This window comes from Chiloscyllium plagiosum, chromosome 33 (genome assembly GCF_004010195.1).
Source record: "Chiloscyllium plagiosum isolate BGI_BamShark_2017 chromosome 33, ASM401019v2, whole genome shotgun sequence".
Taxonomy (NCBI): domain Eukaryota; kingdom Metazoa; phylum Chordata; class Chondrichthyes; order Orectolobiformes; family Hemiscylliidae; genus Chiloscyllium; species Chiloscyllium plagiosum.
The window spans coordinates 19,638,048-19,663,757 of record NC_057742.1 but is presented as its reverse complement, the minus strand read 5'-3'; the positions used below and the strand labels follow the sequence as shown (position 1 = coordinate 19,663,757).

Genomic DNA, 25,710 nt, shown 5'->3' with positions numbered 1-25,710 from the left:
GAACGTGCAAACTCCACACAGTCAGTCGCCTGAGTCGGGAATTGAACCCGGGTCTCTGGCGCTGCGAGGCAGCAGTGCTAACCACTGTGCCACCGTGCCGCCCACTAAATCTCTAATGCACAGCACCTGTCACTCTGTGTTTGCAGATCTTTGTGTAAAGACTGTATCATTTTATTTTTGATTATTGACTGAAATTGGGAAAGGACTTTTTAAAATCAAGCACTGGGGGAAGGAATTATTTTACTTTTGAAAACAGATCACTGGAACTCATTGTGTTTGCTTTGTTGCTTTGCAAGCAATGGGGCGAGATGAGATAAGATTGCACACCACCAGGGTGTGAACACAGTGTGAACTTCAGCCAGCAACAGAAAGCTGATTTGGTTGTGCAGTTGTGATCAGTCGTGGATGCCAAAGGCTGACAACAACTGTCTGATTAGTTTCTTCATCATGTGCCTGAACAATACTGTGACGGACGCTTTTCCAGATTGAAAGAAATATTTTTATTTCGCTGCAGCAAGTAACTCGAGCCTGAAAGCGATCAGTTATTCTTACCCACTATTTATGTAAATTGTTGCTTCTAAGCAGTGACCATGAACACTTGATGTATAAATCCCCTGTGCATTGGCAAAGAACTGATAAGCAAAAAGCAGGACATTAGAGAACAGACATCTTGAGAAGAAAAAAATCACCTCATTTAAGCCTATAGACAAGTGCTATTGACTAGTGATTCTCTTGTATTTTCTTCCATTCATAACATCACAATTTTTTTTTATCTATGTCCCTCTGTGTGTGTGCGTTTGTGTGTGTGGGGGTTTTAATAGGGATTTAGCTACAGTAGCTTTAACTAGTAGTGTTATCTGTTGCTGGTTCATTGTTATTTGCTTATGCTTTGAATTTATTTAATTGTAATAAATAGTAGTTCTTGGTAAGTACAGAAACCTGTTTAGTGTTTTTTACTAACCTAAGTCCATCAAACAAGTGAATTGTGGGCTCTTCATACTTTGATTAAATCTTTTACATTTGTGACAACCCTGAGTTTAATGGTGGTCGAGTATCAACACAATTTCTCAAGTGGATCATAACACTATGTTGGCTTCTTGTCCGCCAATGTCTCACATTTAAAATTCTCATCTTGTCCCTTGGCTTTTGGAAGTAAGACTTCTTTCTTACGTTTGCAGGTGGATAGCGACACTGTCTGGAATGAAATGCATTCATCTAGTGCTGTCCGCATGGCTGTTGGCTGCGTTGTTGAACTCTCATTCAAGGTGGCCTCAGGGGAGCTCAAGGTGAAACTGACAACATTGTATCTTTTACTCAAATTACGACAGATTATTGAAAATGCGCACCATGTTGAGTAAATGCATCACTAACCAAAGACAAAAATATCTTTGTTGATTATAACATGTGATTCACATATTCCATATAAATATTGGAGCTTCCAGAAGGTTATAAAAGCACCAGAGCTGTAATTTTTAACTTAACGTTTGATATAGTTGATGGAAAAATCAGTTTCCACTTTCTAAAGGTTTTCGATCACTCCCCAACTGAAGGACTGCTTAAAGGAATTGTTCCTTTCATGTGTGTCAGTGTAACAGCACACAAAGTGTGGAAAATGCCCTAAGGTAGTTTCAAACTTTATTTTTGCCTTTTCCATTGTTTGTGGTTGGCAACTATGCATACCTAGGTATTAACAAAAAATCTCCATGTTGGGGAAAATCTTGCTAATAGTATGTATTTCATAATTTAATAGTTACACCAATACTCTGTGCCAGTGCCACTCCCTCTAATGGCTCATTTTACAAGCGCAGCATAAATATTGTAAAAACCTCCTTAAAATGGGACAGTCATTTCACAGATGTTAAAATTGTGCAATTTTGTGCACCTGCAAAACTCAGACACTGTTGAGTCTGAATCCCATTGGGCTTTTGCAAGATTTTCATTATTTAATTCTAAACAAGAGAAAGCATAATTTGATTATATTATTCATAATCAAATCATTTTTTTTTCAAGGGGTGAATGCCTAAGTTGACATTGTTGGGAGAATCAGGAACAACACTAACTTTCTTTAATGTAATTTTAAGTGAAGCTCCCCCCTTGGCAATTTAAAGTGCAAACACCTCCCTAAATGTAGCTACATTTTTCTGATCGCTTCCAGCTTGGCCTTGCTGTTTAGCAACTTCAATTGCATGCTAGTCAAAGTAGGTCTATTATACATTTTTAGTCAACTATGGTACAAAGTGAGTGAGTTGATTATTGCCCCTTGTAAATTATTTAAGTTATAAAAGTAAGTTCTTGGCTTTGCAACTATAGGTAACACCGTTTAGAGTTACCATCACACACTCAGTTGATTGTGAAAAAAACACAGGCAATGCACTAGCTTTAATTTTAAGTTTCTACGGGCAGGAATTTGGCAGTGCTCCCATGTTGGCTTTTGGCTGAGCTAGGTGTATCCAACAGGTACTAAATGTTTCTCAAATACAATAGAAGCAAGAGCACTTACTGGGCTAGGAAAGAAAAGAACTGGCTAGGCTTTCCTATCATAATAGCTGTCTAAGTGGTCCTATTAAAAGTGTATGCCTCTTTGGTGAATTAGCCCACCAGTAGTCCTTGCAAAAGACTCAATATCAGAAGGATGAATTGTTCCCATCATTCGCTGTACTCCTCACCAGCCGAGAGAACGTTCAGCCAATTGCAACAACCAAAATGATGTTTCATCTGATATCAATGAACTTGGTTCAAGCTTGCTATCAACCCTGAGATTTCCTGAGACTAAAAAGCTCAATTTCATGTTATTCTACAGAATGATCAAATGGACAATCAGGAAAAATACCTGGTATTCAAGGTGATTCATTATATCCATTTAGAAAGAAAATATAAATTGTTGAGCTGTAAATTCCTTCCAGCACAGACCGTTCTGATTTGGAACTATACAACTACTCCTTCATTGTTGATGTCAAAATTACAGGACTCACTAACAGCAGTGTGAGTGTAGCTATCCTTATCCTGAGTACCCTGGCATCACAGAAGACAGTCTTCAAGCCAATTCAGTTCACTTACATAACATTGAGAGAGAGCTGAAAACACTGGATACTGCGAAAATTATGGACCCTAATAAGATTCCAGCAATAGTATTGATAGTTTGTGCTCAAGAATTAGTCATGTCCCTGGCCAAGTTGTTCCAGTATAGCAATAATACTGCAATTACCTGGTAATTTGGAGAATTGCCTGGACACGTCCAGCCTGTGAAAAGCAGAACAAATCCAAATCAGCCAACTACTATCCTGTCCATATAACTTGATCATCCATAGGAGATGGTGATGGACTTAATGGTATTATCACTAGACAACTAATTTTTTTCCTTCCTTTGTGGGATGTGAGTGGACTAGCATTTATTGTCCATTCCTAGTTGTCCTTGAGAAGACGATGGTGAGCTGCCTTCTTGAACCGTTGCAGTCCATAATGCTGTTAGGGAGAGAATTCTGGTAATGTTCTGGGGTCAAATCCTACTGTGACAGATGATGGAATTTGAATTCAATAAAAATCTGGAATTAAAAGTCTAGTAATCATGTCAATGATCAGGAAATACCATCTGGTTCACTGATATCCATTAGGGAAGGAAACTGCTGTCCCTATCTGGTCTGACCTACATGTGACTCCAGACCCACAACAATGGTTGACTCTCACCTGCCCTCTGGGCAATTAGCGTTGGACAATAAATGCTGGTCTAGGCAGCGATGCCAAAAAACAATGTGATGGAAGGAATTGTCGACAGTGCTATCAAGTGGCACTCGCTCATTGATGATTGGTATGGATTCTGGCAGGGCTGATCAGTTCCAAACCACATTACACCCTTGTGTCTCATATGGAGAGATGACTTGAACCCTGAGAGGTCAGGTGAAAGTTCACTGTCTGTCATCAAGACAGCATTTGACTGTAAATGAAATTAAAAAGCCCCAGCAAATTGGAGTCATGAGAATCAGGGAAACCTATTTGGGTAGAGTCATGCCCATCAGTAAGGGAGATGATTGTTGTTGTTGGAGGTCAATCATTGCAGTTCAATGACATCACTTCAGGAGTCCTCAGGATAGTGTCCTAACTCCAGCCATCTTTAGCTGCCTCATCAATGTCCTTCCCTCCATTTTAAGGCATAAGTGAAATGTTAGCTGATGATTGCACAATGTTCAGCATATTTGTGACTCGTTAGATACTGAAAAGCACTCTGTGTCCGTATGTGGCAAAATCTGGACAACATCCATACTCAGATGAAGTTGCAAGTAACATTTATGGCACACTAATGACAGGCAGTGATTATCACAAACAAGAAAAAGCCTAACCTGAGCCCTGTACAATTCAGTGGCATTGCCATTGCTAAATCCACCCACTATCAATATCCTGGGAGTTACCATTGACCAAAAGGTTAACTGGATCAGCCATATAAGGTCCAGCAAGAGCAGGTCACAGGCTGGGATTTCTGCAGCAAGTAACTCCTTTCTGTCACCCCTTCCTTTCTGCCATTTACGAGACATATGTCAGGAGTGTATTGGAATTCAGACCATTTGCTTGAATGAGTACAGCTCTCAAGAAGTTCATCGCCAATTAGAACAAAGCTGCCTGCTTGGTTGGCACCCCAATACCTTCAGTAGTCATTCCTTCCTGCAACAATGCACATTGGCAAAAATGTACTATCTACAAGATGTACTTCATTACCTTCTGCAGCTCCTTCAGCAGTGTCTACCAAATTTGTCATCTCTACCATGTAGAAGAACAAGGACAGTGCTCATGGTAGCTCCACAACCTGCAATTTCTCCTCCAGGACATACACCATCTTGACTTGGAACTATATTGCTGTTGCTGCACTGTCATTTGGTCAAAATTATGGAACACTCATTAAGTACACCCAAGGACTACAGCAATCCAAGAAAGCAACTTGGTACCACCTTCTCAAAAGCAATTAGAGGTAGGCAATAAATGCTGCCCTAGCTGGCAATGTCCACTTGCCTTAAACGTTTTGTTTTACAAGTGACAGTGACCTTATTATCTTATATTTGACAACCTTAATAGTGATTTTTGTTTTCATTTGTGCTGGAAGGGTGAGCAAATCAATTTTCGTAGGAATTGAGATTTAACGTTTGTGTAAAATATAAGTTTAGCATTTACATTCGATTTTATTTTACACAGAATGGTTTTGCTGTTGTCAGACCGCCAGGACATCATGCAGAAGAATCCACTGCAATGTAAGTTCGTACCAAAAATTATTTGAGGAAAAAAACATGAACTCGACATTTGAAATTAATTTCTTCAAGGTTCCATACCACATTCCTACATCTTTTGATAGAAGTCATCTTCATAGAACTCATACTAAAATAAACCATGTTCTCTGCACATATCATTCACGTGAAATTCAAAAGCACTCCTACTGGATAATAATGTTATTTTATGTTGACTATTACATTTTTGATAGCAATGGTTCAATTTATTTCTAACTTGCCAACGGAAGTAAATGAACTTCAAATATTTTAAAGTTCCTTAGAAATAATATATTTCAATGATTGTTATAAACTGGAAGGGCAATTTTGAATGTACCTTGCACACATTTGGACAACTTGATGTACATGATCTTCAAATTGGCTGCTTTTTTTTCCTATCAAAACATAACCCTGCTAAGCAAGGTAATTGTTATTCGCTATTGATTAAATTTATCTTTTTCATTCATTCATATTCTTTTACAGGGGATTTTGCTTTTTCAATTCCGTTGCAATTTCTGCAAAACTACTTAAGCAAAAACTTAACGTTGGAAAAATCTTAATTGTGGATTGGGTACGTATTGCTATCTGCTAAAAAACATAAGCAAAAATTATTTTAAAAGTGGGTTTTTCCCCGTGTTTGTTGGCAGTTTGATGTCTTGCCCTTGGAACTGAACAATTCAACTTGAATTTTACTTCTAGAGAGTTTATTAAGGAATGATTTCATCTTATGGTCTACTGAAATTTAAGTATCCAAATTCTTGAAGCCTAAGGCAAAACAGTTGTGAGACATGGCTTGGCTAATTAAAAAGTAATTTGTAAGAAGATATAGAAAATTAACTGAAAGAAGACTTCCTTATTTTTGTTTTTGAAACTAATATGTTTGTTTCCATTATTTGTAGGATATTCACCATGGAAATGGTACACAGCAGGCTTTCTATAGTGACCCTAACGTGTTGTACATTTCTCTTCATCGGTATGATGATGGAAATTTCTTTCCTGGCAGTGGTGCCCCAGATGAAGTGAGTCACTGCCAACTATGAATAATTTTATGTTTTTTGTCCTTTGAGTATAATATCCCTTTGAAACATTCAAAATGAATTTTTGTTATCGAGCTAGCAATCTCTGTTTATTACATTTATTTCGCTTTTATGTTCTAAAGTAGCTTGATTTGAGAAATGTGCAAGGACCCAGTCCTATCTATTATTAAAATGATTCTTTGAATGAATTTAAAGTAACTTTTTTCGAATACTTCTGCTCCAAGATTCTGTAAAATGTCCAGAGCAATCAATTGATAAATACACAAACTAATTTGACTTATAACTTGCAGAACAACATCTTATTTTTCAGACGAAGGAGTTGCCTTTTTAGCAGCTATTTAGTTATTTAAAGCAATGTTTGCTGCCCCTGCAACTGCAGGGTGCACACTGACCATGCATGCTATAGTGGTGCCTGTGACATCAATGCAGAGAAGTTGGTTGCTTGTATCAAATAAAATGGATAAAGAGTGGTGCAGGAAAAAAGCACAGCATTTCAAGCACCATCGGAGGAGGGGGGGATTCGACATTTCAGATTGGAACCTTTCATCAGGATGGGAGAGGGGAAGGGGTCTGCAAAATATGTAGAGGGAAGGGGTGAGCCTGGGGGAAAGGTGAGTGGGATGGCAATAGGTGGATGCAGGCAGAAGATTGTTGTGATTGGTCAGTGGGAAGAGTGGAGCGGATAGGTGGGAAGGAAAACAGACAGCTAGGGTCAGGTTAAGAGGGAGGGATTGAGAGGGAGAGCTGGGTCTGGGATGAGGTGGGGGGCGGAGATTTGGAAGTTGGTAGATTCTACGTTAAGGTCGTATGGTCGTAAGCTCCTGAGGCAGAAGATGGGGTGTTCTTCCTCCAGTTTGCATGTGGCCTTGTGTTGATGTGGTGGAGGCCCAGGATGGACATGTTGGGGAATGAGAGGGAAAGTTGAAGTGGATAGAGATCAGAAGGTAGGGTTGATTTGAGCATACAGACTATAAATGTACCCTGAACCAATTCCCGGGTTTGTGCTCAGTCTCTCCGATGTAAAGGAGACGACATTGGGAGCAATAGATGCAATAAATCCTGCGGATTTGCACATGAATCTCTGCCAGACTTGGAATGATTCTTTGCGGCCTTGGACGGAGGTGAAGGGGAAGATGTGTGGGGGACAGATTTTGCACCTCTTGTGGCTGCAGGGGAATGTTCTGGGTGTGGAGGAGGGATTGGTGGGGAGTATGGATCTAACAAAAGAGCCGCGGAGGGAATGGTCCCTGTGAAAAGCGAATGGGGTTGGAAGGGAAATATCATTTTTGTGGTGGGGTCAGACTGCAGGTGACGGAAGTGGCAGACGATGATGCATTGGACTTGGAGATTAGTGGGGTGGACTATGAGGACCAGGAAACTCTACCCTTGTGGTTGGGGGTGTGTTGTTTGAGGACAGAGGTGCGGGAAATGGAGGAGATGCGTTTAAGGGCATTATTGAACACGGGGAGGGAAAATTGTGGTCTTTGAAGTAGAAGGACATCTGGGATGTCCTCGAGTGGAATTGCTCATCCTGAGAGCAGGTACAGCAGAAGCAGAGGAACCCTCATCTGCATCTTCTCCATTTCCCACACCTCTGCCCTCAAACAAACCCCACCAATCACAAAAAAGGTAGAGTTCCCCTTGTCCTCACATTCCACCCCACTAATCCCCAAGCCCAATGGATCATCGTCTGCCACTTACATCACCTGCAATCTGACTCCACCACTAAAATGATACTTCCCTCCCCACTCCTATCCGCATTTCAGAGGGACCGTTCCCTCTGTGACTTGTTCCTTAGGTCCACACTCCTTCCAACCCCTCCTCCACATCCAGAACCTTCCCCTGTGGCCGCAGGTGATGCAAAACCTGCCCCCTCATCTCCATCAATGGCCCCCAAGGAATCATTCCAAGTCCGGCAGAGATTCATGTGCATTTCCTTTAACCTGATGTATTGCATTCATTGCTCCCAATGTGGTCTCCTCCATATCAGAGAGATTGAGTGCAAACACAGGAACCAGTTGAGGGAGCATTTATGATCCATCAACAAACACATCGACTTGGACCCAATATACCGGCCACTACAGCGGACAGCTGAAACTGACAACCGGAAGCGGCAGGGACAGGCCACTATAAATGCCGGAGGAAACACCACAGAAAGCACTTCACAGGAGGCTCCCAAGTACTGAGGATGTCACCTAGACCGGGGATGAAACGTTTGCAACAAAAATTTCCAGCTCGGCGAACAGAACCACAACAACGAGCACCCAAGCTACAAATATTCACCCAAACTCAGTTCTTGTGTGGAGAGGCAAATAAGACAGCAAGTAAAGAATCTAGGGAACAGTGATTGAGTAGGTGAAGGAGATGGCAAGTAGAATTGCAAGAGCGATGATGAGTAGGGCAAGCCATTGTGTGGTGTGTGTTCAAAAGACAATACATACATGGGGGAGGTGGTGGCATGGGACGTAATGCCTCTGGATTAATAATTCAGAGCCCTAAGATAATGTTCTTGGGATCACGGTTTGAATTTTAGGGTGTAGATTTGCTCGCTGAGCTGTAGGTTTGATATCCAGACGTTTCGTTACCTGGCTAGGTAACATCATCAGTGGCGACCTCCAAGTGAAGCGAAGATGTTGTCTCCTGCTTTCTATTTATATCTTTCTCCTGGATGGCGTTCCTGGGGTTTGTGGTGATGTCATTTCCTGTTCGTTTTCTGAGGGGTTGATAGATGGCATCTCGATCTATGTGATTGTGTATGGCGTTGTGGTTAGAGTGCCAGGCCTCTAGGAATTCTCTGGCACGTCTTTGCTTAGCCTGTCCCAGGATAGATGTGTTGTCCCAGTCGAAATGGTGGTTTTTTTCATCCGTGTGTAGGGCTATGAGGGAGAGGGGGTCATGTCTTTTTGTGGCTAGCTGGTGTTCATGTATCCTGGTGGCTAACTTTCTTCCTGTTTGTCCTACCTAGTGTTCGTGGCAGTCCTTGCATGGAATTTTTATAGATGACGTTGGTTTTGTCCATGGGTTGTACTGGGTCTTTTAAGTTTGTTAGTTTTTGTTTGAGTGTTGGTGGGTTTGTGTGCTACTAGAATTCCGAAGGGTCTCAGTAGTCTGGCTATCATTTCTGAAACTTCTTCGATCTATGGTAAGGTGGTTAGGGTTTCTGGCTTGTTTTGTCTGCTTGTCGTGGTTTGTTCTTGAGGAATCTGCGCACTGTTTTTTGAGTATCCGTTCTTCTTGAATACGTCGTATAGGTGGTTCTCCTCTGTTTTTCGAAGTTCGTCTGTGCTGCAGTGTGTGGTGGCTCGTTGGAATAGTGTTCTGATACAGCTTCGTTTGTGTGTGTTGGGATAGTTGCTGGTGTAGTTGAGTATTTGGTCAGTGTTTGTCAGTTTTCTGTATACGCAGGTTTGTAATTCTCACTTGTCCATTCTTTCTACTGTGACGTCCAGAAATGTGAGTTTGTTGTCAGTTTCTTCCTCATTGGTGAACTTTATGCCTGTGAGGGTGTTGTTGATGATGTTAAATGTCTCTTCTATCTTGTTTCGTTTTGTGATGACAAAGGTGTCATCTACGTAGCGAACCCAGATTTTTGGCCGCCACTGATGATGTTACCTAGCCAGGTAACGAAACGTCTGGATGTCAAACCTACAGCACAGCGAGCAAACCTACACCCTAAACCTCAACCTGAGCTACAAACCTTGCGAAAACGGTTTGAATCTCACCACCTCAGAGAATGAAATTTGAACTCAATGATGATTCTTGATTGTCATTAAAAAAAATTGTTCTCTAAAGTTATTTAGGGTTTGAAATCTATCATCCTTACCTAGTCTGGCCTATACTGATTCTAGAACCACAGCAGTGTATTTGACTCCGAACTACCCTCTGAAATGAACTAGCAAGCCACAAAGTTGATTCAAAGTCTGCTACAAAGTAAAGAATGAAACTGGACAGATGATCCAGCATTGACCGAAGCACCGGAAACAACAATGGTAAATCCGGTTCTGTCAAACCTGCAGAGTTCTTCAGTCTAACATCTGGGAGCTTACACTGAAGTTGGGAAAGCTGTCCCATAGACTAATCAACAGCCTGATGAAATCGCATCTTTGTCAGTATCTTAGATACCAACCTCATCATGTGTGGACATGACCTGTGCCATCAACAGGAAATACCCAACAGCAGTGATAGCACAGTGGTACACAGTTGCAAGGAAGTTGCCTTGGAAGTCCCTGATCTTGAGCCCATGTGATGGTGTCAGATCAGTCGTGAACAAGGAAATCTCTTGTGGATTGCCACCTAATGTTCTGTCTCCATCTCTGCATGTGAATCAACACTCCTCCATGTGGACCACCATTTTGGAAGAAGCCCTGACAGTGGCAGGGTACAGAATGTGCGCTGAGTGAGGAACTTCAGTGTCCATCACAGAGAGTGGCTAGGTATAAACTGTATAGTTAAAGTGAATATTGGATGTCTTAGATGATGAGATTGGGGAATTGGTGGTGAGGGACATAAAAATAGTAGCGACACACAATCAGTATTTCACCTCAGTTTTCACGGTAGAGGTTACTGAAACCATCCCAACAGTAACAGGTAATGCAGAGATTATAGAAAAGGAGGAACTTAAAACAAGGAATTGCCATCACTAGGTAAAGGTGCTGAGCAATCTAAAGGCTAACAAGTTCACAGGGCTTGGTGGCCTACCATAGAGACTTGAAGGAAGGAACAGCAAAGATAGTGGATCCATTGATTACCGAATTCCAAAATTCCCTAGATTCTGCTAAGTATTCCAGTAGATTAGCAAAATAATATGTAACACTCTTAGTCAAAAAAAGGAGGGAGGCAGAAATTAGGAAACTATAGACCAGTTTAACATCTGTCCGAGGGAAATTCTTAAAATCCATTAGTAAAGAAGTAGTAACAGAACAATTGGAAAGTCAAAATGTTATCCATCAATGTCAGCATGATTTTATGAAGGGTAAATCCTGTTTGTCGAACTTGCATGAGTTCTTTGAAATGTAACAAGTGAAGTGTATAGTGGGGTTCTGTAGATGTCCTGTACCTGGATTTCCAAAAGGCATTTGATAAAGTGCTCCAGAAAAGATTGATACACAAGATGAGATCATGTCGGCTTATGTGTAATATACAAGCTTGGATAGAGGTTTGGCTAACCAAAAGAAAACAGAGTGTTGGGATAAATGGGTCTTTTTATGATTGACAAGCTGTGACTAGTGGTTTGCTATAGGATTTGGCCTGCAGGCCACAACTATTTACAATCTATATTAATGTATTGGTTGCTGAATAGAATGTCATGGCCAGTGTTGCAGATGACACTAAAATAGATAAGTTACAATGAAGAAATTGGATTAAGGTTAGGAATTTATAAGAAATTTACAAATAATAGGTTAGGTGAATGGACCAAAATCTTGTCAATGGAGTTTAACATGGGTGTTTGAGGTTATCCATTGTGGTCAGAAGAATAAAAAAAACAAGTTATTATCTAGATGGAGAGAAAATTTCAACTTTTTCAGTGCAGAGGGATCTGAATGTCCTTAGGCATGAAAGTTAGTATGCAGGTACAGCAGGTAATAGAGGGCAAATGGAATTTTGGCATTTGTTGTAAAAAGAATCAAATATATTAGTAGGAAAGTGTTGTTGCAACTGATCGTGCTAAATGGCAGGGAAGGTATGAGAACTGGATTGTCTACTCCTGCTCCAAGTTCTTAGATTCTAGTTGAGCCTAAAGGGCGCATATGCTAAACTGGTCTGCAGTGGTTGGTGGGGAAATCAATACACGTACATAGCCTTGTCCGCATTGGTATATATATTGCACAAGCATGTGTCCATGATGTTATTGATAGAACTAACTACCAAACAGAGTGGAAATGAAGTCATGTCTTCACGTTGAGCATACCCTCCATCATGTTGTGTGGCTTTCCTACCAAGCCAAATGAGACTAGCAACTCAAACGGGGCATCCATGAGGTGTTATGGTCTGTCAGCAGCAGCAGAATTGTATTCAAGCATAATCTTTAACTTCATATCCAAGCATATTCCCTGCTCCACTATTGCCATCAAGCCAGGAACTAAACCCTGGTTCAATGAAGAATGCAGGAAGAAATTCCAAGAGCGTCACATGATATATCTAAAAATGAGATGTCACTCTGCTGAAGGTACAACACAGGACGACTTGCATGCAAAATATAGTCAACAGCATGCAATGGACAGGGCTAGTTGATCCCACAACAAACAAACTGTCTAAACTCTGAAATCCTGCCACATCCAGTTGAGACTGACCGTGGACAACTGAACAACTCACCAGTGAAGGCTCCATGAATATCCCCATCCCCAACAACGGTAGAGCCCAAAACATTAATGCAAAAGACAAGGCTAATTCGTTTAAATTCATTTTCAGCCAGAAGTGCCAAGTGGATGATCTACCTGGCGCAGGTTATTGGCATTGAGTCTGTCCTGTTTTTCAGATGGGAAGGTGGAAGAGAAACTGAGCATTTGTCATTGGAAACTCCATAGTTAGGGGTCAGATAGGAGGTTCTGTGGGAATGAGAGAGACTCGCGGTTGGTGTATTGCCTCCCAGGTGCCAGGGTTTGTGATGTCGCTGATCATGTTTTCAGGATCCTTGAGGGGGATATAGGCACCAACAATATAGGTAGGAAGAGAGATGGTGATTTAGGGCAGAAGTTCAGGGAGTTAAGCTGGAAGCTGAGAGCTAGAACAAACAGAGTTGTTATCTCTGGTTTGTTGCCTGTGCCTTGTGCTAGTGAGGTGAGGAATAGGGAAAGAGAGGAATTGAACACATGGCTACAGGGATGGTGCAGAATGGAGGGTTTTGGATTCCTGAGTAATTGGGGCTCTTTCTGGAGTTGGTGGGGCGTCTACAAACAGGACGGTCTTCACCTGAACCAGACGGGTACCAATATCCTAGGGGAGAAATTTGCAAATGCTCTTCAGGTGGGTTTAAACTAATTCGGCAGGGGGATGGGAATCGAAACTGTAGTTCGAATATATGGGAGGTTGAGAGTAGTGAAGTCAGAACTAAGATTTCAAGATCGCAAGAAGGCACCGGCAGGCATAAATGTTGGTTTGATGTGTGTCTACTTCAACGGCAGGCGCATCTGGAATAAGGTGGGTGAACTTGCAGCATGGGTTTGTACCTGGATTTCAATGTTGTGGCTATTTTAGAGACATGGGTAGAGGAGGGACAGGAATGGTTATTGCAAGTTTCGGGATTTAGATATTTCAGTAAGAACAGAGAAAATAGTAACAGAGGGGATGGTGTGGCACTGTCAATCAAGGACAGTATTACAGTTGCTGAGAGGACGTTTGAGGACTCGTCCACTGAGGTAGTATGACTGAGATTAGAAACAGGAAAGGAGGTTACCATGTACCATGTTGGGAGTTTTCTATAAGCCTCCAAATTGTTCCAAACAAGTAGAGGATAGGATAGCAAAGATGATCCTTGATAGGAATGAGAGTGATAGGGTAGTTGTTATGGGGGACTTTAATTTTCCAAATATTGACTGTGAACACTATAGTTCAAGTACTTTAAATGGGTCAGTTTTTGTCCAGTGTGTGCAGAAGGGTTTTCTGACACAGTATGCAGATAGACCAACAAGGGGCAAGGCCTTATCAGACTTGCTACTGGGTAATGAACCCAGTCAGATGTTAGATTTGGAAGTAGATGAGCACTTTGGTGATAGTGACCACAATTGACTTTAGTGATGGAAAGGGATAGGTATATACTGCAGGGCAAGTGTTATAACTGGGGGAAAGGCAATTACGATGAGGATGCATAGGATGGGCAAGGAAACTGCAGGGGATGGGCACAGTTGAAATGTGGAGCTTATTCAAGGACCAATTACTGCAGGTCCTTCACAAGTATGTACCGGTCAGGCAGGGAAGAAGTTGTTGAGCGCTGGAGCTGTGGTTTACTAAGGAAGTTGAATCTCTTGTCAAGAGGAAGAAGAAGGCTTATGTTAGGATGAGATGTGATGGCTCAGTTACAGCGCTTCAGAGTTACAAGTTAGCCAGGAAAGGCCTAAAGAGAGAGCTAAGAGCCAGGAGGGGACATAAGAAGTCATTGGTGGATAGGATCAAGGAAAACCCTCAGGCTTTCTATAAGTATATCAGGAATAAAAGAATGATTAGAGTAAGATTAGGGGCAATCAAGCATAGTGGTGGGAAGTTGTGCATAGAGTCAGAAGAGATAATGGAAGTGCTAAATGAATACTTTTCAACAGCATTCACACTGAATAAACACACTGTGGTCAAGAAGAATACTGAAATACAGGCTACTAGAGTAAATGGGATTGAGGTGCACAAGGAGGAGGTGTTAGCAATCATGGAAAGTGTAACAATAGATAAGTTCCCTGGACCAGATGGGCTTCATCCTAGGATTCTCTGGGAAACCAGGGAGGAGATTGCTGAGCCTTTGGCTTTGATCTTTATGTCGTCATTGTCTGCAGAAATAGTGTCAGAAGACTGGAGGATAGGAAATGTTGTTCCTTCTTTCAAGAAGAGGAGGAAAACAACCCTGGTAATTATAGACCAGTGAGCCTTACTTCAATTGTGGGTAAAGCGTTGGAAAGGCTTATAAAAGATAGGATTTATAATCATCTAGAGAGGAATAAGTTGATTACGGATAGACAACATGGTTTTGTGAAGGGTAGGTCGTGCCTCACAAAACATATTGAGTTCTTTGAGAAGGTGACCAAACAGGTCGATGAGAGTGAAGTAGTTGATGCGGATTTCAGTAAGGCATTTGATAAGGTTCCCCATGGTAGGCTATTGCACAACTACGGAGGCATGGGATTGAGGGGGATTTAGCGGTTTGAAACCTAAGTTGGCAAGCAGAAAGAAGACAGATGGTGGTGGTTGATGGGAAATATTCATCCTGGAGTTCAGTTACTAGTGGGTATCGCAATGATCTGTTTTGGGTCTACTGTTGTTTGTCATTTTTATCAATGACCAGGAAGAGGGCATAGAAGGATGGGTTAGTAAATTTGTGGATGACACTAAGGTTGGTAGAGTTGTGGGTAGTGACGAAGGATGTTGTAGGTTACAGAGAGACATCGATAAGCTGCAGAACTGGGCTGAGAGGTGGCAAATGGAGTTTAATGCGGAAAAGTATGAGGTGATTCACTTTGGAAGGAGTAACAGGAATGCAGAGTACTGGGCTAATGGTAAGGTTCTTGGTAGTGTAGATGAACAGAGAGATCTCAGTGTTCCTTGAAAGTTGCCACCCAGTTTGATAGGGTTGTTAAGAAGGCATATACAGTGTGTTAGCTTTTATTGGTAGAGGGATTAAGTTTCGGAACCATGAGATCATGCTGGAGCTGTACAAAACTCTGGTGCGGCCACATTTGGAGTATTGCGTACAGTTCTGGTCACCGCATTATAGGAAGGATGTGGAAGCTTTGGAAAGGGTTCAGAGGAGATTTACTGGATATGGAGGGAAGGTCTTATGAGGAAAGGCTGTGGGACTTGAGGCTGTTATTGTGAGAGAGAAGGTGGTTGAGAGGTGACTTAATTGAGACATATAAGATAATCAGAGGGTTAGATTGGGTGAACAGTGAGAACCTTTTTCCTCAGATCGCGATGGCTAACACGTGGGGACATAGCTTTAAATTGAAGGGTGATAGATATAGGACAGATGTCAGAGGTAGTTTTCTTTACTCAGAGAGTAGTAGAGTAGTGGAACGCAGTGCCTGCATCAGTAGTAGACTTGCCAACTTTATTGGCATTTAATGGTCATTGGATAGGCATATGGATGAGAACGGAATAGTGTAGATTAGATGGGCTTCAGATTGGTTGCACAGGTCGGCATAACATTGAGGGCCGAACGGCCTGTACAGCACTGTAATGTTCGATGTTCAATGTACCTCGATTGTATCCTGAGCATCCAGGCATCACAAATGGCAATCTTCAATTAATTTAATTCACTCCACGATATCAAGAAACAGTCGAAGGGACTAGATATTACAAAGACTATGTACCTTGACAACATTCTGACAACAGGAATGAAAACATGCTCCAGAATCAGCTGCAAATCTAACCAAGCTGTTCTAATACAGCCACACACTGGCATCTACCTTGAATGTGGTAAATTGCCCAGGTATGTCCTGTGTACAAAAAGCAGAACCAATCCAAACCGGCCAGTTACAGTCCTATCAGTCTACTCTCCGTCATCAGCAAAGCAATAGAAGGAGCCATCGACAGTGACATCAAGCAGTATTTGCTCAGCAGTAACCTACTTTCTGATGATCTGTTTGGATTCTACCAGGACCACTCAACTTCTGACCTCATTACAACTTTGGTCCAAAGATGGAAAAAGAGCTGAATTCCAAAGGTGAGGAGAATGTGGCTGTCCTTGGCATCAGTGCAGCATTTTTAGTATGGCATCAAAGTAGCGTTTGACAGAGCATGGCAGAAAGGACCACTTGCAAAATTAGGAGACTAGTGAGAAGCAAGTGGAAAATTCTCAATTGGTTGGAGTCACATCTAGCATTCAGGAAAGTGGTTATGATTTTGGAAGATCAGACACCACAGTGCCAAGCCATCACTGCAGGATTTCCTCAGGGTAGTGCCCTAGGCCCAACCAGCTTCATCAATGACCTTCCTTATGTCATGTTTAGAAGTGCTAATGATTGTATGATGTTTAACCTTACTCGTGATTCTCAGATAGCAAAGCTACTTATGATTTTATGTGACAAGACATGGACAACATTCCGTCTTAGCTTACTAAGTGACAGGTGACATTCACGTATTCAGAGAGAATCTAACCATCAACCCTTGATGTTCAGCAACATTTCCATCATGAAGTTTACCAATTAGCAACATCCTGGGGCTGACCATTGACATCAAGCTGAGCCACACCAACTATATAGATACTGTGGATACAAGAGCATGCCAAAGGTTAGGAATTCTGTGACAAGACCTCCTCACTCCCTACTGAAGGTCTACTATCCACAAGACCTAAATCAGAAATATAAAGGAACCCTCTCCACTTGCCTGGATGGTTGCAGCTCCAACAACACTCAAAGCTCTGCTCTATCAAAGACAAAGCAGCCCATTTGATTAGAATCCCCCCAGCTAATACATTCTATGTTCATTTCTTTCACCATTGATGCACAGTTCCAGAAGTGTGTACCATCTAAAAGTTGCACTGCACTTACTTACAAAGACTCCTCCTATAGCATCTTTCAAATCCTTGACCTCTACTACCTAGAAGGACAAGGGCAGTAAATGCATGGAACACCACCTGGAAGATCGCCCACTGCAAGCCACACACCATCCCAATTGGGAACTATTTCACAGTTTCTTCACTGTTGCTGGGTCAAAATTGTGGAACTCTTTCATGTTCCTACAGTTCAAGGATTTCAGCAGTTCAAGCTTACCACTTGTTCTCCCTGGCAATTAGGAATGTTAGGCAATAAATGCTAGCTTGGGCAGCACCACTGCATCCAATGAATGAATTTTTAAAAAGCTGCGCAATGCGTGGGGGGAATGCTTGTCAAATTTGTGTTTCAGGTGAACAATGAAGATGTCAGCAACATCAAACTCGTGTTCCAATGCCGTGGCTGGACTTTGAGTTGTTATTTAAGCATTGTAATGCTGTAATAATGTGCTAATGTATTCTAATGATATTGCTATTCACATTCATCCACTCAGACAGACTGAGCTTCAACATACAGTGTATAAATTTAATATGTCAACAACAGAAATGAGTTCTCAAATCTCATTCCACTCGCGTTAACAAGCAAGCCACAAACAAGCGTAAACCCAAAGTGGGAATTTGTCAGCAATGTAACGTTTTGTCAGATCCAGTGAAACATCTGTATAGAATTCCAAAACCTAATGCATATTACAATGTTGCGATTCACGAAGATATTCCATTGTTCCTGCACTTGCTCACTGACAAAAATCTGATCCCTTTCAGCAATAGAGATGCACAGTTTCTTAGAGAAGACAAGTTTCTAGCCAACTGACGTGAACAACCCATATTGGATGCTCTGACTTCCTCACACACTAACAAGTTTTTCTGCTGTAACATGCGTTTCCTCAACCTGAATTCGCTGTAGTGTGATTGACGAATTGGGGATACTGTTTCTAAAGCATGGATTTTTAAAACATGTGTTGGCTGTAACGTGATTACATCACCAACACTTTAAGCACTATTTCTGAACCACAATTTTTCCACAACACAGGGGTTGCACAAGAACACGACCATCATGTTATTAGATTAGATTACATTACATTACAGTGTGGAAACAGGCCCTTCGGCCCAACAAGTCCATACCGACCCGCCGAAGCGAAACCCACCCATACCCCTACATTTACCCCTTACCTAACAGTATGGGCAATTTAGCATGGCCAATTCACCTGACCCTGCACATCTTTGGACTGTGGGAGGAAACCGGAGCACCCGGAGGAAACCCACGCAGACACGGGGAGAACGTGCAAACTCCACACAGTCAGTCGCCTGAGGCGGGAATTGAACCCGGGTCTCTGGCGCTGTGAGGCAGCAGTGCTAACCACTGTGCCACCGTGCCGCCCACAAAGAACTGACTGTACTCAGCTCCCGGTCTTGAAAGAAAGAATGCTATTTTGATATGGCCTGAAAATGGTGGCCAGCATAAATTAATTGTCATTATCTTCATTTCATGACTGTAATTATGAACTAATGTACAAACAAGAGATGCTCTTCTTGACTCAGGATTTCCCTTGAAGGTTGACTGGCCAAAATACATTGGGCATTTCTCTCAATTCCACACTGGAATGCAATAGGAATAATAAAGGCATTCTTTTCAAGGACAGTTCAACTGGGCAATAAATGTTAGCCTTGCCAGAGATGGTCAAATCCCATGAACAAATGAAAAGAAAATTCATCAAAAAAGTGCAAGTAGTTTGTCTATTGATTAAATTTGTATTTTGGTTTATAGCACATAGAGTTGAACCAAAGGCTGAAAAGTTTTAATATCCTTGGTGTCCATATCTTCCTTGGAGCTGTAAGAATAATTGAAGTCAGGGAGCAAAAGTTTCTATTTTTAATCTGTTGCATGTGATTTCGTTTTTGAAATTTGTTTAGAGACATCTTCATTTTCTTTCATAACTTTTTTTAAAGGTTGGAACAGGACCTGGAGTTGGATTTAATGTCAATATTGCTTGGACAGGTGGTGTGGATCCCTCTAATGGAGATGTGGAGTACTTGACAGCTTTCAGGTGAATTTTTATTTGCATGGAGCTTTTGTGCAAAAACCTTTTCAACTCTAACAAATTTAGAAAATGCTTTTCTTGATAACTAAAGTTCACCTGACATTGTAGCAATTCTCTCCATACCTATATATCCCTGCATCACCTACATGTCATCTTCTATTTATCCATAACACCCTAGATGTAGCAGTCTTCCACTAAAATAAATAATGCAATTAAAATCCAGACAAATTCATTAGCATCGCACAAAAAAGCTTTAATTTAAAAGCCTGCGGATTAAATATTGATTGATTGCAGCAATTAAGTTATTTTTCTGAAACTCATAATTATTTTACTTCCAGTGAAATCAAGCTTAGAATATTGCTTCAGGTGTTCACCTGCATGTAATTAACACCACAGCAATTTGAACTGGAGCAGCTGAGCTGGGGCTGCTAGTTGTACAGATGGTGTATTTAGACCTGCTCATCTTGTAGTTTGCGCTCTCAAGAACTATCTATAAATACTTCCTAAATCAGTTGATTCTGGGGGGGGGAAAAATCGAATAAAGTGCAGGAAAAAAAAATAGCAAAACGTTTCATTCAAAGGAACTAACATTTGGGAAAGGGAGCTTCCAGGAAATGGTCAAGAGCCTCAGGCAGGGTAACACTAAACAGACTAGAAGCCAAATTTTGTTGCTTGCATGCTACAGGGTCAGGCTGAAGTTGGATCAGATAATTGAATATAATGAAATCCAGAAGGCTGCCCTTTTTCCTTTTTGCATACCCAGCATATCACAAATTTTGTAGACTTAGGTTTGTTCTTACACTTGTGTAGTTCCAGCTGCTGTCTTTGAGGCCATCATTGTTTGATGTTAGAAAATTATCCCAGTGCTGTTTTCAATCATTGGAGTTCAGCTGACTTTTACTGACTTTAAAGGCCATATGTCTGCTGTTTTCTTGTTTGCAAACAAAAAAAAGGTGCAAACCTTGCTACATTTATAACAAGGTATTGAATAATAACGAGGATGGTGGCAGATGAATTGAATTGTTGCAATTTTGCAGCATAATTTTGAATGTTACGAGAAAAAAAATTTATCTACATTTTTTGGTTTTAAAACGTGCGTTTCTTAGACTCTACAATGTTTATAGTAAGCTCTCAGTAAGGTTAATACAAGTACTGATAATGTAATTGTTTCTAAAAATCCTGTTGTTATAAGGACCTTGTTCTTGCCATAAGAGCTTTCATTTTATTGACCAGAACTGACCACGATTTTGTTATCTTTGGGTTCCAGGAACCTGTGGGGCAGCAGAGCCGGACATGTTTCCACTGTGTTTGCCGTCATGTATTTAGTGCGTCCTATAGAGAAAGAATGATTATATCTACATAGGCACTCATTTGTCTGTTCAAACATCCTCATGATAAAACAGCTCTGTTAGAAATCTATTAATATATAGTGCAATCCTATGGTATGAAGATAACAGTAGATAGGTTTGACTTCTTCTCTCCTAGAAAATGGTAACTCATTGTAATTTAGTCCCATGTGTTCTCCTAGCTCACTAGCGCCTTTGTTACTGACAATTCTTTATGTGTATTCCTATATGACCATGGAAGGTATTACAACTAAATTGAATCCGGTTATTATTTCACTGCTACATATGTAAAATTTAAAATAGATTGGACAATAAATGGGAACTGAAGGCCCAACAGAATCTCTTTGCATTCCTGGCTCCCACCTAAGCTTGAAGACATTGAGGCAAATTCTAGTGACTTTCTACTTGGCATAATTTAGACCAGCTAACTTGGTAGAGAACAAGATTTGATTTGGAATTTTACTGGATAATTTGGCACCATGATATGCTATATAATGCATTTAGAGTATTATTTTATTATTTAAGCTATGCATGTTGAATTAACTCCTGCATTGAAAACTACATAAAGAATGAACTTTCTTTAAAACTGATTGCTTGACATATTGAAAACAAATCTACATTTGGCACACAACTGCCAGAATTGCATGTGCTTTCTATATGCCACGGTGCCAATACATTTGATGATAAATGCTGTTGGACTAAAGTTTACACCATATGGGCATGTGTTATTTGTTAGTCTAGAGTCACTTAAATGTGAGTAGTGACCACCTACTGTTCAATCGCTTCATGGGTATGAACTCATTCTTGAGTTTAAGGAAACTGCTTCCTGAGTGGCATTAATGAGACAGTGTCCCTTTTATAAATCTGAATGGACTGGAATTGAAAGCTATCAAAAATTAAACCTATACAGTACAATTTGTTAGTACTTAAAATGAACAATAAGTAAGCTCTTTTCCAGTGAGATAAATTGGAAAGAGATGGGCAATAAATGTTGGTATAGCCAGTGATATCCTGATCCCAAGAATGAATTAAACTAAACTTGAATGGTCGGAGGAGGTTTTTTTTCATGGTTAGTAGTAAAGTTTCTGGAGACAAGGTAGTGCTTCCTACATCACTTTCAATTATAGCTATATATAACCTTTGAATGTGAAGCATTTGTGTTTATCTGCAGTCCAGAACTATGCAACTTGATTTTTTTTGTTTTCTAGGACGGTAGTGATGCCCATTGCCAATGAATTTTCTCCTGACGTTGTGCTGGTATCTGCTGGCTTTGATGCTGTGGAAGGCCATCCCTCACCACTCGGTGGATACTCTGCGACAGCTAAGTGTAAGTTGTCACACCAAAATTTGGATCTTGAAAGTTACTTTGCTAGGCCTTCATGTTCAGACCAACTGACCACTGGCTCGTTGGTAATGCTGTTGACTGAGCCAGAAAGGAGGAGTATGGACCCTACTCTCAACGATCCCAATGAGGGGAAACCAAAGCAGTAGCTCTGAAAGTTAGTTCGGAAAATTTGAACTCTCTAAAGGTGAATCACTCCCATTATTAAAAAAATGGCTTTAACTTATTAGATTTGCTGTAGCTTACCTCATAGAAGTTGCTCTGGACATGAAAATTCTAAGTATTTTAACTGAGACTTGAGTTGTTAGCATTTTCCACAGGGCAGACGCAATGGATGAATGGATATATAAATATTTTCTGCATCATGGCACATTTCTCCCTTTGGGAGTCTGAAAATATGTTTCAAACGTTAGGGTGGGTTTTCTTTAGATTAGATTCCCTACAATATTGAAACAGCCCCTTCGGCCCAACAAGTCCACGCCAACCCTCCGAAGAGTAACCCACCCAGACCCATTCCCCTACATTTGCCCCTGACTTATGCACCTAACACTATGAGCAGTTTAGCATGGCCAATTCACCTGACCTGCACATCTTTTGGATTGTGGGAGGAAACTGGAGCACCCAGAGAAAACCCACGCAGATACGGGGCGAATGTGCAAACTCCACACATAGTCACCTGAGGCAGGAATCAAACCTGGGTCTCTGGTGTTGTGAGGCAACAGTGCTTACCACAGAGCCACCATGCCACCCATATCTGTCAGTGTTTTTGTGGTTCCTCCACAATTTGAAAAAAATGCTTTAAATCACTTTCATTACATTTCTGGAGGCAATGAGAATCTTATCAATCCTGGGTTCCAACCTTAAAGAAATATTTAATATGCAGAGTTAAGCATTTTTGTTATCACCTCAGGCGACAGAGTACCTGAAACAGTAATTCTCTTTTCAACTTTCAAAATTTGAATGATGTTTCTATACTTATACTTTAGAAATTATCTTGCACCCAATTAATTAAAATTCTCTCAATTTCTTTTTAAAATGTAATTTACAATTGGAAAATTCCAAATTAAGCCTGCACACCCAGTTAAAACTGTTTAGCCCTAAAATAAAAGATATATATGGCCCAAGTTGATTTCATTTAAATAAATAAATACATTGCTCTCTTTTTGACTGAGTATATTAAAAAAACTAAAGCCTAATTAAATGTACATTTTTTAAATTATTGCACTACTTCAATTTTAAAAGTATAATTAAACTTTGAGTATCACAGCACAGAGACTAAAATAAGATAGAGAACTTGGAAAAAATCAGAATATAAATTTGAATCATAATTTCAAACATGTGCCAATTTTAGAATTGTGCCTGACATGCAAAATCTGTTTGCTGCCATTAACATTACAGTTTCTAGTTCACTGCTCAAATTCAAGGTGAGACTTTTTTGTTTGGCAGTTATATAATTAACAGGAGCTATTATTCATTGCTGATCTCCAAGAATCTAACCTCAAAAACTGTTGATACAAAAGTGGCTGTACAGAGACACCTGAGTTGAATATGGTCATTAGTGCACTGTGTAGTGTTGAGCCTTTTCCATTTGCACCCAATAGGTTGCTAACAACAAAAGAGTTATGTTCATGATTAGATTAGATTAGATTACTTACCGTGTGGAAACAGGCCCTTCAGCCCAACAAGTCCACACCGACCCTCCGAAGATCAACCCACCCAAACCCATTCCCCTACATTTACTCCTTCACCTAACACTACGGGCAATTTAGCACGGCCAATTCACCTACCCTGCTCATTTTTGGACTGTGGGAGGAAACCAGAGCACCCGGAGGAAACCTACGCAGACACGGGGAGAATGTGCAAACCCCACACGGACAGTTGCCTGAGGAGGGAATTGAACCCGGGTCTGTGGCGCTGTGAGGCAGCAGTGCTAACCACTGTGCTACCGTGCCGCCCACTGTGCTACCGAACTACTATTCATTTTATATTAGCTCCTACTTAACAAGGTTAATGCACACAGGACAGTTTTTTTGTAATATTAAATAGATCATTTTATAAAGGTGGAATGCTAGTTTTTTTTCTATTCTTTCACTATCTTTGATTTAATTCTGAAAGAGAAAAGATTTGAAAGAACTGTATCAGTATAACAACAAAATAGCTATTAAGTGGTTTCAAAAAAAAGACCATGAGGAATCCCATTTAATTCAGGCTGAAAGTGTAATACTGCAGGACTTTTTTTTTCTGACTACTTTGCCGCATAATAGGGAATTGAAACCTTATTTTTTATTTACATTTTTCATTGTTCTTAAGAGTCTATCATAAATCAAATTTTGTGGAAAAGCTTGTCTTATTTATATGGCAGAAAAAGGAATAGCTTGATCAATATCAATTAGCTTTCATCCTCTGATCTTTCCCACTACAGCAGATATAAATGTACAATTAAATGACATCCACATTCTTCAATGTGCTTGTAGTGTTATATGCTTTTGGGAAATAATTGATCCCACTACCTTTCAGCACCCAGATTTATGGGCTGTACGTGGTAAGACTGGAAAACTATTGAAGTTGTGACAAGTACAAAATTAAATCATAATTCAAGCAATAGAATGGAACAAAAATCAATGCTGACTTCATTTTCTCTTTACTGAAATTAAGTTGTTGAAATTCAGACACTACTTGGAAATTTAAGAGAATAACTCCATGCAATTGAAATTATTTTTGTAATCATTTAGCTTCAGATTTGCAATAATTAGTGTAAATGTTAAACTACTAATAAGAAATAAGCCAACAATGTGTGAAAAAACTTTTCACTATGACCAATGGCTGCAATGGTTTGGGAAGAGGCATCAAAGTCAAAACAGCAACCTGTAATCATTCTTGGAAGTTTGTGTGCAGCATTTGTAGATGGAAGGAGACTAATGATAATGAACTGACATTTCACAGCAAAAGTCTAAACATCTTCAAAGGATTTCCATGTCTGATTATTGACCTTATCAAATAAATATAAAGGCTGTAAGTTTGAAACATGAACATGACAATATGCATAACAGGTGTACTTTCAAAGAATTAGGGAAATAGAATTAATTTACATTGCTCTATGGTTTTAATTATCCTAAAATTATGTTCAAGATAATTTCATGATAGAATGTGTTTCCAAGTTTACCATTCTCAAAATGATTGTGTGCAGAAAATAGGGAGAAGAAATTTTCTTCATAATGTTAGTTTATGTGATTAATATATATTTATTTCTTAGGTTTTGGCTACCTGACCAAACAGCTGATGAAGCTGGCTGCAGGACGTGTGGTTCTTGCTTTGGAAGGAGGACATGATCTCACTGCCATCTGTGATGCATCCGAGTCCTGTGTTTCAGCCCTGCTGGGTAATGAGGTATGTACAGTCAAAATCAAAACCAGACCATGTTGTAAACATTCTACTTTAACTTAACAGGCATAGGTGCTAAACTGACAATCCATGCTTGATATATTGGAGTGTAGAATGTAGTTTAAGTAAAT

General features: G+C 40.4%; 1 protein-coding gene across 14 annotated transcripts in view; it reads left to right on the top strand.

Moving 5' to 3' along the window:
* The window catches only part of hdac5 (histone deacetylase 5), a 330,777-nt gene that overhangs the window by 291,123 nt on the left and 13,944 nt on the right, over window positions 1–25,710 (top strand). For all 14 annotated transcript variants that reach the window (XM_043675117.1, XM_043675114.1, XM_043675109.1 and 11 more), the window contains 7 exons: window positions 1,179–1,286; window positions 5,179–5,234; window positions 5,730–5,817; window positions 6,146–6,265; window positions 19,419–19,516; window positions 22,065–22,183; window positions 25,452–25,585. In XM_043675117.1, the coding sequence (XP_043531052.1) occupies window positions 1,179–1,286; window positions 5,179–5,234; window positions 5,730–5,817; window positions 6,146–6,265; window positions 19,419–19,516; window positions 22,065–22,183; window positions 25,452–25,585 (723 nt within the window). The remainder of the gene's footprint in view (window positions 1–1,178; window positions 1,287–5,178; window positions 5,235–5,729; window positions 5,818–6,145; window positions 6,266–19,418; window positions 19,517–22,064; window positions 22,184–25,451; window positions 25,586–25,710) is intronic.